General features: G+C 37.3%; 1 protein-coding gene across 1 annotated transcript in view; it reads left to right on the forward strand.

The window, feature by feature from the left end:
* The window catches only part of LOC138415814 (dynein axonemal heavy chain 14-like), a 317,408-nt gene that overhangs the window by 40,737 nt on the left and 259,602 nt on the right, over positions 1-17,069 (forward strand). The window contains exons 7-10 of the mRNA XM_069544370.1: positions 3,890-4,231; positions 7,328-7,697; positions 9,481-9,671; positions 12,492-12,737. Of these exons, the coding sequence (XP_069400471.1) occupies positions 3,890-4,231; positions 7,328-7,697; positions 9,481-9,671; positions 12,492-12,737 (1,149 nt within the window). The remainder of the gene's footprint in view (positions 1-3,889; positions 4,232-7,327; positions 7,698-9,480; positions 9,672-12,491; positions 12,738-17,069) is intronic.

Consider the following 17,069-nt stretch of genomic DNA (forward strand, 5'->3'; position numbering starts at 1 on the left):
ATTTTTAATTGCTGTTTTTGCATGAGCATATAGTCAAGTAGAATAAAGTATTTAAAAAATTAGAGACATACACAAGCAATTCAAGGCTGTGAGCTGACAAATTAAACTGATACTGATTCCAGAATTATGAATACTCATCAAGAGCCCTTGAAACATGACGGAAACTATGGTAAAATTGTAATTTAATCATAGGAATTTAATTCTTTTGAAAATCTAATGGAATGATATACAAATACTTATAAAAGGTGTGAATGTTATATATACACATATATATGGGCTTCCCTGGTGGCTCAGATGCTGAAGAATCCACTTGCAACTTGGGATACATAGGTTTGATCCCTGGGTTGAGAAGATCCCCTGGGGGAGGGCATGGCAACCCACTTCACTATTGCTTGGAGAATCTCCATGGACAGAGGAGCCTGGCAAGCTAAAGTTCATGGGGTTGCAAAGAGTTGAACATGACTGAGTGACTAATCACACCGCAGCATACACATACATTTGTGCATCTATTTGTAATTATTGCATATACTTAGAATGGATATAAACAGGATTTGGATTCAGATTTGGGTTTGAATCATAGCTCTGTAACTCAAAAAATTTAATATTTTAGGCTTATTAATCCTTCTGAAACTCAGTTTCCCTCTTTGCAGATTAGAGAAAATAACACTCAGGTAGTAACTATGCTTTTTTAAATTTCTTAAATTGAAGAAAGTAAGGAAAATCACTAGACCATTCAGGTATGACCTAAATCAAATCTCTTATGATTATACAGTGGAAGTGACAAACAGATATAAGGGATTAGATCTGAAAGACAGAGTCCCTGAAGAACTATGGATGGAAGTTTGTGACACACTGTACAGGAGGCAGGGATCAAGATCATGACCAAGGAAAAGAAATGCAAAAAGCCAAAATGGTTGTCTGAGGAGGCCTTACAAATAGCTGTGAATAAGAGAGACATGAAAGACAAAGTAGAAAACAAAAGATACATCCATCTGAATGCAGAATTCAAAAAAATAGCAAGGAAAGATAAGAAAGCCTTCCTCAGCAATCAGTGCAAACAAATAGAGAAAAATAATAGAATGGGAAAGACTAGAGATCTCTTCAAGAAAATTAGAGATACCAAGGGAATATTTCATGCAAACATGGGCTCGATAAAGGACAGAAATGGTCTGGACCTAACAGAAGCAGAAGATATTAAGAAGAGATGACAACAATACACAGAAGAACTATACAAAAGAGATCTTCATGACCCAGATAATCATGATGGTGTGATCACTCAACTAGAGCAAGACATTCTGGAATGCAAATTCAAGTGGGCCTTAGGAAGCATCACTACAAACAAAGCTAGTGGAGGTGATGGAATTCCAGTTGAGCTATTTCAAATCCTAAAAGATGATGCTTTGAAAGTGCTGTACTCAATATGTCAGCAAATTTGAAAAACTCAGCAGTGGCCACAGGACTGGAAAACGTTGGTATTTATTCCAATCCCAAAGAAAGGCAATGGCAAAGAATGCTCAAACTACCACACAATTGCACTCATATAAGTAATGCTCAAAATTCACCAAGTCAGCCTTCAATAGTACGTGAACCATGAACTTCCAGATGTTCAAGCTGGATTTGGAAAAGGCAGAGGAACCAGAGATCAAATTGCCAGCATCGGCTGGATCATCAAAAAAGCAAGAGAGTTACAGGAAAACATCTCCTTCTGCTTTATTAACTATGCTTGGTCTTTGACTGTGTGGACCACAACAAACTATGGAAAATTCTGAAAGAGATGGGAATACCAGATCACCTGACCTGCCTCTTGAGAAATCTGTATGCAGGTCAGAAAGCAACAGTTAGAACTGGACATGAAGCAACAGGCTGGTTCCACACCGGGAAAGGATTATGTCAAGGCTATATATTGTCACCCTGCTTATTTAACTTATATGCAGAGTACATCATGAGAAACGTTGGGGTGGATGAAGCACAAACTGGCATCAAGATTGCCAGGAGAAATATCAATAATCTCAGGGTATGCAGATGGCATCACCCTTGGCTTAAAACTCAACATTCAGATCATGGCATCTGATCCCATCACTTCATAGCAAATAGATGGGGAAACAGTGGAAACAGTGACAGACTTTATCTGGGAGGGCTCCAAAACCACTGCAGATGGTGGCTACAACCATGAAATTAAAAGATGATGGCTCCTTGAAAGAAAAGTTATGACCAACCTAGACAGCATATTAAAAAGCAGAGACATTACTTGGCCAACAAAGTCCATCTAGTCAAAGCTATGGTTTTTCCAGTAGTCGTGTATGGATGTGAGAGTTGGACTATAAAGAAAGCGGAGCACCAAAGAATTGATGCTTTAGAACTGTGGTGTTGGAGAAGACTCTCGAGAGTCCCTTGGACTGCAAGGAGATCCAACCAGTCCATCCTAAAGGAAATCAGTCCTGAATATTCATTGAACAGATTGATGTTGAAGCTGAAGCTCCAAAACTTTGGCCACCTGATGTGAAGAACTGACTCATTTGAAAAGACCCTGATGCTGGGAACGATTGAAGGCAGGAGGAGAAGGGGACGACAGAGGATGAGATGGTTGGATGGCATCACTGACTCAATGAACATGAGTTTGAGTAAACTCCAGGAGTTGGTTATGGACTGGGAGGCCTGGCATGCTGTAGTCCATGGGGTCACAAAGAGTCAGACATGACTGAACAATTGAACTGAACTGACTGAGTAAACAAAGCAGATGAATGGATAAGAAAGCTGTGGTACATATACACAATGGAGTATTACTCAGCCATTAAAAAGAATACATTTGAATCAGTTCTAATGAGGTGGATGAAACTGGAGCCTATTATAGAGAGTGAAGTAAGCCAGAAAGAAAAACACCAATACAGTATACTAACACATATATATGGAATTTAGAAAGATGGTAGTGATAATCCTGTATGCGAGACAGCAAAAGAGACACAGATGTTTAGAACAGACTTTTGGACTCTGTGGGAGAGGGAGAGGGTGGGATGATTTGGGAGAATGGCACTGAAATATGTATACTATCATGTAAGAAACGAATCGCCAGTCTATGTTCAATACAGGATACAGGATGCTTGGGACTGGTGCACGAAGATGATCCAGAGAGATGATATGGGGTGAGAGGTGGGAGGGGGGTTCAGGATTGGGAACTCTTGTACACCCGTGGCGGATTCATGTCAATGTATGGCAAAACCAATACAGTATTGTAAAACACACACACACACAAAAACAAAAAACAAAATGAGATCATGTACACAAAGAACATAACATATAAATGCTCCCCAAAAATGGGAGCAATTATTATGCACAGTTCACATTTCAGTCATAACCTTGTTACTACTATTGCATTTACTTCACAGAATAAATTTATTCATAACAGTACTTATTTATGTCTCCTGTGCATGCATGCTTAGTTGCTTAGTCATGTCTGATTTTTGCAACTCCATGATCTGTAGCCTACCTGGCTCTTCTGTCCATGGGAATACTGGACACAAGAATACCACACAAAAATACTAGGGTGGTTTGCCATTCCCTTCTCCAGAGGATCTTCCTGACCCAGGGATCAAACCTGGGTCTCCTGCATTGCCAGCAGACTCTTTACCAACTGAGCCACCGGAGAAACCATCTTTATGTCTTAATAGCATTTATTTTATGTGCAAGTTACATTCAAGTTCCTTCTGTTAACAATAGAAAGGATTTGATCTTGTTAATGCTCCGGTATTTAAGCAATACTTAGAATAATGTCTAGATGATGTCTTTTTTTGAAATTATAATTATGGAAGTTAGTGAGAGATATTGAGTAACTACTTTTCTAAAATAATGAAAAATCATTATATAATTGTAATTGATTTGTTAATGATTTCAGGTTATAGAGTCATCCTTGCAGAAGCTGGAATATACTCCCACTGAAATGGAAGAATTTTTGGAATATTTTACTTTTTTGGATGCAATTTCTTCAAAAATATCTAAGTTAGAAAAAGAGTATATAATAGTTGCTCAGCTGTATTCTGTTGTAAGGTATTACCAGATCCATGTTTCAGAAGAGCAAACTGCCATTTATAAAATCCTTCTTATCAAGTTTGGCCAACTAAAAAGTTCTGTGAAGTTAAGTGAAAAAAATAAAGATGCTGCTATTTCTAAATTCAGAGACAATTTGGAATCATACATCACTGATCTATGTATTGAAGTTAGTAATTTAAAGGCCAAAGTAAGTTTTTGTTTCTCATTATGTAAGCCTAGCATATAGGTATTTCCTTTCTGTGGAATCTTAAGTAAATAATTTAGTCCAAGTATTCTTAACCTGGAATCCACTTAACCTGGAATCCACAGACATAATTTTGATTTGTGAATTTGAATGAGAAGTGTAATTATGTGTCTATTCTCACTAACCTCTAACTAGCATTTTCTCCAACTTTGAGTTAATGTAGACAAGCAACAGTAAACTGGTGATTTTTTTTCCGTAGGCTTCAACAGACTGCTAAAGTTGTCCCATGACGTAAAAAGAGCTAAAAAACCCTGGATACTTTTGGGCCTTAGTCTAGGCCAAAAGATAATAAATCCAGCTTCACTCACTTATGAGGAGCAAACTATACAATAAACACCTAACATTTATTGAGCTTTAACTAAGTGTCAGTAACCATGCTAGGTGCTTTATCCTTTTTCTGCATGAAAACAAACAAACACCTGAATTTTAAAGAGGTTAACTAGTTTGCTTAAGATCACGCATTGAGGGCCAGGGTTCCAGAATCCCTGATTCTTTCCACTCCCTTCTATCCCCACCACCATTACAAGTTACTATTATCATATTTATTCAGCATATTTTGATACCTAATATGTATTAGGCACAATGCTATGTATTACAACTAGTTACTTTAAAAATTTTCTCCATCTATGCAAAATCTATACTGGCTTCACACAAATATAATAAAGGTGAAAAAATAGGCATATGAGAGTACTTGAAAGCATTCAGTTGCAATCTTTAAAATATTACTAGAAATTTCATATGCATGTGTACCAAGGTTTCTAGTTCACCCTATTTATATGTTAAGTATACTAGGTTGGACACTGAGATGGAATATCTGTGTTAGAGTAAGTTCATTGGAAAGTGTTTCTGGCAACAATGTGAGGGCTTGAGGTAATCAAGGTTGGATAGAAGGAAAAATTGAACTCTAGTGTCATTGCCATGTAGGTTTCATAGGATCCTATGTTCTATGCTTAGTTGCTCATTTGTGTCTGACTCTTTGCAACCCTGTGGACTGTAGCCCACCAGGCTCCTCTGTCTGTGGGGATTCTCCAGGCAAGAATACTGGAGTGGGTTGGCATGCCCTCCTCCAGGAGATCTTCCTAGCCCAGGGATTGAACCCAGGTCTCCTGCATTGCAGGCAGATGCTTTACCATCTGAGCACCCAGGGGAATCTCTAAATTGGAATGACTTTGCAGAGTTATCCTGGATGAAGACAAAAGGGCTGGTTCTTTACACGTCCATGATGGAGCTCTAGAGCAGGTGTAATCTTGTGTGACTTTTTGGTCAAGGGCAACCCCTGGAGAAGGTCTCAACTAGAGTAAGCATCTATCTTTAGGTTCACTGATGCTTTCTTCTATCATTTGCATGCTATTATTGAATCAAATCCAATGAACTTCTACTTTTGTTTATTGTGTTTCTCAGTTCTAAAATTTTCATTTGATTTTTCTTTATATCTTTTTAAATTTTTCTTTGGTAAGACTTTCTATTTTCCCAATGGCTTCAAGAATATACATTATTTCTGTGCAGCATTGTTATAAAACCTGCTTTATATTCTTTGTCAGATAATTCTAACATATGTGTCATCTAGACATTGGTGTCTTTTGATTATTTTTTCCCATGTGAGTTGAGGTTTTCCTGATTTTTTTGTATATGGAATAATATTGGATTAAATATTATGCTCTAAAGTTCTGTGTCGTACCTAAATGTCATGTTGGTATTTTTGTTTTAGAAAACTGTTGACCTAGTCAGATTCAGGTCCCAAGTTCCAACCCACTTTCTTTGGGCTGTGGGTTTCTTTCCATTGTTATTTCCATTATCAATGTCTCTAAGGTGCTGTTCAGACCATGTGTGTGCCATCCAGTGGTCAGTAGTATTCTGGGTAGTGGTATGTTAGTTTAATCTCAGAGTCTTTGATGTGCTGAATAGGATCAGATCTATATGTGTGCAGCTCAGTTGAGCCCAAGAGTTCATTGACAACTTTATGTAGTTACTTTTCCAGAGATCCTTTCTGTTTATGATCTTCTCCATATTTTCCAGATTCTCTGCACTGTGTTTCAGTCCTCTGGTTAGAAAACTGGGACTTGTTACTGTACTCTGTCAACTTCCATAACTGCACCCACATCTGGGGCAAAGTAGTAGAACACAGAGAGAAAAAAATCAACAGGGTTGACCCTCCTTAGAACCACAGATTACCAACACAGAAAGTAAAGTTCTCTTCTCTCAGAGTTTCAGCTCCTGAGGCTTCCATTGCCACCACCTTAAAATTGTTTGAGGACTGAGCTGTGAGAAAAAAAGAAAAAGAGAGAGAAAGAGAGGATTTCCATACTCTGAGTATTAGGAGCTGTCAAAGAAAACCCAGAGTTGAACAGTAGTCAGAGTGGTAAAAACAGATTTTTATTCTGTATGATTGCAATAGAGGAAATGATCTGTTGTCTAGGATGAGCAGACATTGAGGGTGGGAATTCTGGTTAAACTGACTTAGCAGGGTTCTTAATAAAACTTAATTTTATAAGGAAGTGCGCATATGAGCCTAAAAGTTACAACCTACTTAGTAGTCAGTCAGAAAGAAAAGAAAGTGAAATCACTCAGTCATGTCCGACTCTTTGTGACCCCACTGAGCCTACGAGGCCCCTCTGTCCATGGGATTTTCCAGGCAATAGTACTGGGAGGTGGGGGGAAGTTGCCATTTCCTTCTCCAGGGGATCTTCCTGACCCAGAGATCAAGCCCAGGTCTCCCGCATTGTAGACAGATGCTTTACCATCTGAGCCACCAGGGAGCCTGACTAAAGTTTGATCAAGCAAAGAATCTTTGTCAGAACCTTTCTTGCTCCTCAAGTTAGAACTGGTAATTTCTTCTGGAGCTCTCACTGTTATTGCCTCCTGAAAATTCCTCCCAGGTTTCTAATACACTGAGTATAAATAAATTAAGGACAATCTTTTCAGATAATGATTGCAAATAATGTTTGTTGACACTTAGGTGGCATATTAAAGTGCTGTCAATAAAACATGTTTAAGTTCAGAACATTATACCCTCCTAAAAATGTCTTATTATTTTTTTAGATAAGAAATTCTGTGTTGTTATGTGCTAGTACTCCAGTGTCAACAGCAATGGAAATGATCCAGACTCTTTCAGAGGAAGCTGCAAGTTTAGCTGTCAAAGCTAAAACATATTCAAACTATCAGGATTGTTTCGATGATTCCCCGTCTCATATGTATTTTCTTAATACGGAAGAGATTACACAAATTGTACTTTCAGAGATCGCTGACATTGACTATGACTTAACCTTAAGGAAAATATTATGGGATGCAGAAGAGGAATGGGGAACCCTCTTTTGGGAATGGAGGAACAGCACTCTTGACAGTATTGATACAGAATCAGTATATAGAAATGTTTCAAAATGGATGCAAATAATCTTTGTACTAGAAAAAGGTAAAGTGTCTTTCTCAAGTTTTTCTACTTAAGATTACACAAAAATGGCTACTAGGCCAGCAAGATCATTGTCCTTGGCTTTGTTACTTTACCTGTTCTAAAGACTGACCATTAATGACTGAAAAGACAGTACAAGAGTATAGGTAGGAATCACTTCCTGAAGCAAGAAAGAGATTAAAACTTTGGAAAAAATGTTTTTAATTAACTAGTAACAATTTTATATCTGTTAAAAATCAATTCCCTAGGTAGAACCCCAAATGCTTCCGCCTGATTCTGGCTCTTAGAACCACAGATGTTTTGATGTTAAGGACCCACCTTCAAACCCTCACTGTGTATGCAGATAGTATATTTTGGGCAATGCAGGAAACAGCCAGAGTCATTTTGATAGGTTTTCCTTCTGCTAATCATCAAATTTGAAATCTTGCCAACACAGAGATGCTGTTCCTGTGCAAGCAATTCTGTAAAATCAAATCCTTTCCAAATAGAAAGCTTTATTTCACTTGGCAAGATAATGCTTTTATTTTTTTAATTCCTCTAATCTCTCAGCTATACCTTAAGCTATAGGTTTTTTTTATAGTTTTTTTAGTTTTATAGTTTTCTTTATAGTTTTTTTTTCCTTTCAAGGAAAACACCTTAATTTGCTTGTTTTTATATTATATAAGAAATATGATTATCACAGAAACTGTAGAAAAGAGAAAAATTGGGGACAAATCACCCAGAGTGTTAAAGCAACACAACACTCATTTTGTGCGTTCTCTTTCAATATTGTCATATATCTGTTTCAGAGAGCAACATATAGAGTAACAAGTAGATAAAACTTTCTTTTATCCATAGTTTCCCAGATTAAATCTTGTTCACCACAGTATAGACTTGCAAAAAATTTATTCTCATCTTTTTATCTGATCAAGTCTTGAAACACACTTTGTTATTCAACATAGCTTTATAGAATAAGCCTCATCTGTACCAATTGTATAGTCAAGAACATGTGTATAGTTTTCAGTTCTCTCAAGTGATCTACTTTGGCTGTTTTTCTGTCTCCTCCCTCTTTTATAAACTGAGTAAAAGGTTATAAGGGTTGGACCTTCAGCTGCACAGGTTTCGAGTCCTGCACCCTTTGTGTGTGCTGTGCTTCGTCACTTAGTCATGTCCAATTCTTTGCAACCCTGTGGACTGTAGCCCACCAGACTCCTCTGTCCATAGCGATTCTCCAGGCAAGAATACTGGAGTGGGTTGGCATGCCCTCCTCCAGGGGATCTTCCCGACCCAGGAATCTGTATTGTTGTGTGTTGTGTTGTTAATGCCAGAGGAAAGGTCATTTCTGGTCTATGGCAGTTTTTACCTTCATTTTCTACATTTCAATGTAAAGATATATTCTTTATGAAATGACAGTGATTGGTTTTTTCCCATAATGTTCTTTTAATCAGCAGGATTGAAAAGCCCCAAAACCAAAATAGTCTTTTGAATTATTTGTGTGTACCTCTCTGTATGTCTATCTTGTCAGGGAAAATCTGGGAAACCCTGTGGTAACTAGCTATCCCTAGTATCAAATTTTGCAAAATAACTTGTTCTGATAGTTTGGGGGTTTAATCACTAGTCCTGATCAACTATTTCCCTTTATTTTAATCCATGCTTGATTCTTATGAGAGAGTGATGTTAATAAGCCTCATTATTTTAGTACAGATTAATAACTGATAAAGGAGTATTACATTAAAGAGCAAATTTGTTTTCTGGCTTAGAAAATGTGGACTGTATGATAAAGCTGCTGACCCGTTGCTTCTTATAGGCCTGCCTAAAAATGACATGGTGACACATCTTAAGCAATCAGTGATAGATTTTAAACAAGAGCTGCCAATCATCATAGCACTAGGAAACCCCTGTCTCAAGCCAAGGCACTGGGAGGCTCTCCAGGAGATTATTGGAAAGTCAGTGTCTCTTGATAAAAACTGTACAGTGGAGAATCTTCTAGCACTCAAGGTAAATCAAAATAGTTTGAAATAAAGTTGGCATAGCAGAAGGCCCAAATTTAAGTAGGCAAGTAAATCTACAAGGAGTAAGAATTAGAAAAATAAGATGTTTATGGAATGTTAGGAAAAGTAGGAGTATAATGTATTAGTAGATGACAGGTGATGCTTCGTTGGTGGTAGTTTAGTACAGATTAATAACTGATAAAACTAGTATTACATTGAATAGTAAATTTGCTTTTTGGTTTAAAAAATATGATTTACATATTATAAGCGTAAGCCATTCATCATGCCATTACTACTAGGTGATTCGAAAACAGTGATACTGGTTTTCATGCATAACAGATGAAATTAAGTTGGTGTTTTTACTTAACAGTGATACTTCTTGTGGAGAGTAAATTTTATAGGAATACCATCAAAACTACCATATTTATATAAAATGAAGATATATTAAGAGCATATTAGGGTGGCCCTACAAATAACTTGATATTCTATTTAAAATACACAATTAGCAGCTATTTGATTTACCTGTAGATTTTGTTATAAAAATAAAATTTTACTATGATTTTCATGGTTAAAATTTTTCTATTTTTATGTGCAGTTTACAATAAGCTTCATTTACATTTCATGTTACACAGTTGACAATGTCTAATATAACCAAAATAGTATTTTATGCCTAAAATTTTCTACTAAATGATTTGCTATAATGAAGAAATGGGGAAATTTTTTTAATTAGACAAGAATTTTAAAAGTGAACTTTATTTTAAAAATTAATTTATATCTTTAGCCCTAAATTCAGCTGCCCTCCTGAACTCATAGATCCACCTCCACTTATATGTCTAAAAAATATCTCAAAGTTAACACGTCAAAAATGCACTTCTCTTTCTCCATCTCCAAAATTCCACTCTTCTTTTATTCTCTCCATCTTAGTTAATGGTACCTCCACTTTTTTTCTAGTTCAGTTCAGTTCATTTCAGTTGCTCAGTGGTGTCCGACTCTTTGCGACCCCATGAATCGCAGCATACCAGGCCTCCCTGTCCATCACCAACCCCTGGAGTTCACTCAGACTCACATCCATCAATTGGTGATGCCATCCAGCCATCTCATCCTCTGTCGTCCCCTCTTCCTCCTGCCCCCAATCTCTTCCAGCATCAGAGTCTTTTCCAGTGAGTCAACTCTTCGCATGAAGTGGCCAAAGTACTGGAGTTTCAGCTTTAACGTCATTCCTTCCAAAGAACACCCAGGACTGATCTCCTTTAGAATGGACTGGTTGGATCTCCTTGCAGTCCAAGGGTCTCTCAAGAGTCTTCTCCAACACCACAGTTCAAAAGCATCAGTTCTTCGGCACTCAGCCTTCTTCAGAGTCCAACTCTCACATCCATACATGACCACCGGAAAAACCATAGCCTTGACTAGACGGACCTTTGTTGGCAGAATAATGTCTCTGCTTTTCAATATGCTATCTAAGTTGGTCATAACTTTCCTTCCAAGGAGTAAGCGTCTTTTAATTTCATGGCTGCAGTCACCATCTGATGAAATAATCTTTGAATCCTCTCTTGCTCTCTTTCCTCATCCCATCTAAATGTTGCATCCTTCCCTGGATCATTATCAGAGTATCCTAACTGAACTGTGGTCCAAGAGTGAATTCATCAAAATATCTAGATAGTTTCAGACTATTTAATCAGTGCTAATGAGCATTCCAAAAATCTGGCACAATTTCAACAGTCAGTTCAGTTGCTCAGTCGTGTCCGACTCTTTGCAACCCCATGAATCACAGCACACCAGGCCTCCCTGTCCATCACCAACTCCTGGACTTCACCCAAACTCATGTCCATCGAGTCAGTGATGCCATCCAGCCATCTCATCCTCTGTCATCCCCTTCTCCTCCTACCCCCAATCCCTCCCAGCATCAGGATCTTTTCCAGTGAGTCAGCTCTTCACATCAGGTGGCCAAAGTATTGGAGTTTCAGCTTCAACATCAGTCTCTCCAATGAACACCCAGGACTGATTTCTTTTAGGATGCTTGGTTGGATCTCCTTGCAGTCCAAGGGACTCTCAAGAGTCTTCTCCAACACTACAGTTCAAAAGCATCAATTCTTCAGCGCTCAGCTTTCTTCACAGTCTAACTCTCACATCCATCCATGACTACTGGAAATAAATGGAGATATTAAATAGGATGACCTATGGGAATAGCAGTAGAATCTTCTTTCAGGGATAAAAACAACAAGGGCAGCTAGTTAATTCCAAGATGCAGAGAAGAGCAGCTCTCCAAGTATCTCTGTTCTGGTGATTGAATCTGGAGATACTACATCAAGATTTTGTCCAATGGAAATTGGCAGTCAGGGCACATGGAAAGGTCTGTAAATACTCCATTAAAGTATTTTGAGAGACATTTATCCTCATGGAGCTGTGTCAAAGTGAAGCCATGGAAAGCTGTGCCCATTAGAGTTATGTTCTCTCAGACTATTATATCCCAAGAATTATCATAGAAAGTAAAAACTTGTCACAAAATAATTAAGCAATTGGCGTTAGTGCAGAGAAAAGAAAGCTGAAAGAAGTAATGCTGTCTGCAGAATGTGCTATTAACTATTTTTTACACTGACCAGAATCAGAAGAAATAAATACTGAGTCAGAAATTTTCACTGAGCGAGAAGAATGTGAAATAGCATGATTAAAAACTGAAAAGGGCTGCTTCATGAAAGTTAGACCGTGAAGTCTCTGGTTAGGATATAAACCTAATTGGTCAGATTTTTAACATATTCATTTAAATCTTCCATTTTAAATGTATCAGGAATTATTTGCTCCATTGGACATTAAAATTTTTTTGTTTTAGATGTTTCAGTATGAAAATGAAATAAATGAGATATCAACCTCAGCAACTAATGAAGCTGCTCTTGAAAAAATGCTGTATAAGATTATTGATCTTTGGAACACTACTCCTTTACATTTAGTTCTTCATCACACCGAGGCTTACTCTATCCTAATAATTTCATCTATAGATGATATATTAGTTCAGCTGGAAGAGTCTCAAATCATACTTGCCTCAGTTAAAGGATCTTCCTATCTTGGGCCCATTAAGGTAAATATTATGGCAGAGGGAAATATCTTAACTGTCTGTAGTTTTATCAGTTCAATTTTTGCATCATGTAAGCTTTTGAATGTATAAATCATTCATGTACTTGTATAGAGGAGAGATTGAATATTTAGCATTTTAAATACTAAATATGACTTTTCATGGAAGCACTAATTATTCATCAGGAAATGTCAGAAACTTTAATTTGGGCAGACAAGGTAAATTTACATCAAATTAAAAATATGACCATTTAAACCATGGTTTTTGCCAGCAGCAGCACTGCTGCTGGATACAGCCACAGTTCTGATAGTCCTCATGCCAAAACTGTTGCCTTGAGATTCTTTTTGCTGAAGTGATATGTTTCATTTTCATTCCCTGTGCTATTTGTCTTAAAGGTAAAGGTTAATCCCATCTCTATATTTGTGTATCCTTGCAATTATTTTAACAGCTTCTGTATCTGTTCTAGTATAATTAGAAATTGAACTCTAGAGTCAGCTTGTATTCAGTGTTCCCTCATAGTGTGTGTGCTAAGTCACTTCAGTTGTGTTTGCAACCGTATGGGGATTCTCCAGGCAAGCAAACTGGAGTGGGGTACCATTCCCTTCTCCAGGGGATCTTCCTGACAAGGGATTGAACCAGCATCTCTTATGTCTTCTGTATTGGCAGGTGGGTTACCTCTTGCGCCACCTGGGAAGCTCCATCATTTTAACAGCTTCTATACCTACTCTAGTATAATTAGAAATTGAACTACAAGGTCAGCTTGTATTCAGTATTCCCTCATAGTCTCTCTCTGAGCAGCCCCACATCCCATAACATAGCTAAGAGTCATTTTAAAACTTTAGGAATCATAATAAGATATAATAATATAGAGATATCTAAAAGTGAAATTAACATGATTGATTATAGATGGATAAAAAACAAGAGAGAGAACTAGGTACTCAACAAATAGACTTCACATTATTGGCAAACAAACAAACAGACAGTTAGGGAAAGTGTCATTATTTGGACCTTAGAGAACAAAAACTCAGTAAATTACAAAAAAGAGGTAAACCAAATAGACTGTTCTCTAACCATATTCAGTAAAATTTAAAAATGAACAGAAAAGGCAGCAAAAAATAGACCAAAACCAGCAACAACAAAATCACCCAGAAAAAAATGGAAATTAAAAAACAGCTATGAGAATGTACAGGAAATGTTAATCAAATTTTTTAAATTAGAAATAAGCAAAAAGAAGAGAATTACAAGTCAAACCTTGTCACAATTGGCTAGAGTTCAATGAAAAGGAATATTCAGAGCACTAAATGTCAATATTTAAAGGTAAAAATGAGTTTAATAAATGATAAATTAGTCCTAGTCAAGAAGTTGAAAAGAACAGACACACACATCCACACACACCACTTCCACTTCCAAGCAAGAAGGAGTATGGGGATCAGGCACACCATTTTGCCCGAAATACTCAAATCATAACAGAAAAAAATACATCAAAAAATGGTTTTAGGAAAATGGACATCAAGCACTGAAGGACAAGGATCCCTGAGAGTTGGCAAACAAGCAAGTTGAGCCCTATTATTGCCCCATCATTCTGTCATTAGTTTCCACACCTGGATTGAGAGAGAGAGGAGGAATCCGTCCAGAGGGTGGTAGACTCCCTGGTACTAGGAGATGCTGTTGAAAGACTAAGAAGCTAGAGTTTGCAGAATACAGTATCAGGGAGGACAGAGCTGCACTGAAAGAGAACTTCAGAGATCTGTGGAAGATCCCTAGTCAGGTTTGCAGCATACCTAATCGTATGAATGTAAAGAAACTAGTGGAGACCAGGACAGTGGTCACTTGAGAGACTTAGAAGGAACCTTTCACACAGAGCTGGGAACAATACCCATATCCACCAGCTACAATGACAACAACAACAAAAACCTTTATAACTCACAAGCATTAGAGCGCTTAAAAGGATAATGCACAATAATGTGTAATAATTAGTCCTAGATTAAATGCAGTTCTTGTCCTCCTCAACAAATCTAAAAACAACACTACAAGTGATAAAATTGCTTCTAAGTAGCTTAACTCCATCCAGAATAAAGCTCAAAAATAGGAACATAAAAATATTTAGTACCCAATATAGTAAAATTCATAATGTCTGGAATCCAATCAAAGACTGTCAGACATCTAAAGAAATAAGAAAGGAAAAATCACAATGAAAAGGAAAATCAACCAGTGGAAACTGATCCAGAACTGACATAGTTATTAATTAGAATTAGAGACGATGACATTGAAAGAATTATAACTATATTCCACATATTAAAAAGTGAAGGAAATAATGGATGATATTTTTTAAAAGACCAAAATCAAACTTCTAGAGATAAAATATGTAATGTCCAAAGTGAAATAGACACTGGATAAGATTAACAGCAGGAGGAGAAGGAGACAACAGAGGATGAGATGGTTGGATGGCATCACCGACTCAATGGACGTGAGTTTGAGTAAACTCTGGGAGTTGGTGATAGACAGGGAAAGGCCTGGGGTACTGCAGTCCATGGAGTCGCAAAGAGTCAGACACAACTGAGCAACTGAACTGAACTGAAGATTAACAGCAGATTAGACATAGAAGGAGAAAAGTTTAGTGAATTTTAAAATATGACAGAAACTATACAAAGTGAAAAAAAGAGGAGAATTTTTAAAAATAAAAAGAGCATCAGTGGCCTGCGAGAAAATAAAATAATAGACATGTAATTGGAGTCCTCCAAGAAGAGTGAGAGAAGAAAGCAGAAAAAAAAATGGAAGAATTAATGGACAGAATTGTTCTAAATGTATTTAAGACAATAAAGTCACAGATCCAAAAAGTCATTCCACTTCCCCCCAGAATATTGGAAATAAAAGCAAAAATAAGCAAATGGGACCTAATTAAAACTAAAAGCTTTTGCACAACCAAGGAAACTATAAGCAAGGTGAAAAGACAGCCTTCAGAATGGGAGAAAATAATAGCAAACGAAGCAACTGACAAAGAATTAATCTCAAAAATATACAAGCAACTCCTGCAGCTCAATTCCAGAAAAATAAATGACCCAATCAAAAAATGGACCAAAGAACTAAATAGACATTTCTCCAAAGAAGACATACAGATGGCTAACAAAAACATGAAAAGATGTTCAACATCACTCATTATCAGAGAAATACAAATCAAAACCACAATGAGGTATCATTTCACATCAGTCAGAATGGCTGAAATCCAAAAGTCTACAAACAATAAATGCTGGAGAGGGTGTGGAGAAAAGGGAACCCTCTTACACTGTTGGTGGGAATGCAAACTAGTGCAGCCACTATGGAGAACAGTGTGGAGATTCCTTAAAAAACTGCAAATAGAACTGCCTTATGACCCAGCAATCCTACTGCTGGTCATACACACTGAGGAAACCAGAACTGAAAGTGATACGTGTACCCCAGTGTTCATCGCAGCACTGTTTATAATAGCCAGGACATGGAAGCAACCTAGATGTCCATCAGCAGACGAATGGATAAGAAAGCTGTGGTACATATACACATACATATGCATATACACTCAGCCATTAAAATGAATACATTTGAATCAGTTCTAATGAAGTGGATGAAACTGGATCCTGTTATACAGAGTGAAGTAAACCAGAAAGAAAAACACCAATACAGTATACTAACACATATATATGGAATTTAGAAAGATAGTAACGATAACCCTGTATGCGAGACAGCAAAAGAGACAGATGTATAGAACAGTCTTTTGGACTCTGAGGGAGAGGGCAGGGGTGGGATGGTTTGGGAGAATGGCATTGAAACTTGTAAAAGGCATTTCACATACGGCATTATCATATGTGAAATGAATCGCCAGTCCAGGTTCAATGCATGATACAGGGTGCTCAGGGCTGGTGTATTGGGATGACCCTGAGGGATGGGATGGGGAGGGAGGTGGAAGGGGGGTTCAGGATGGGGAACACATATACACCCATGGCTGATTCATGTTGATGTATGGCAAAAACCACTACAATATTGTAAAGTAATTAGCCTCCAATTAAATTAAATAAATAAAGGACATAGATGTCCTTTACTATGTCTAGCAACGTACTTAGTGATGACAGAGTGAACACTTTTCCCCTAAGATCAGGAAGGGTGTTGTCTATCTTCGCTTCTATTCTTCATCATATGGAGGTTCTAGCCAGTGCATAAGGCATGGAAAAGAAATAAAGAAATAAAAAGCAACCATACCAGAAAATAAGTAAAACATTCTTTATATTCATATGACATAATTCCCTATGTAAAAAATTCAATGAAATTACTAAAAAAGTAAATAAAGCTCATTTTAGTAAATTTTCA

Source organism: Ovis canadensis, chromosome 12 (genome assembly GCF_042477335.2).
Source record: "Ovis canadensis isolate MfBH-ARS-UI-01 breed Bighorn chromosome 12, ARS-UI_OviCan_v2, whole genome shotgun sequence".
NCBI classification, from domain to species: domain Eukaryota; kingdom Metazoa; phylum Chordata; class Mammalia; order Artiodactyla; family Bovidae; genus Ovis; species Ovis canadensis.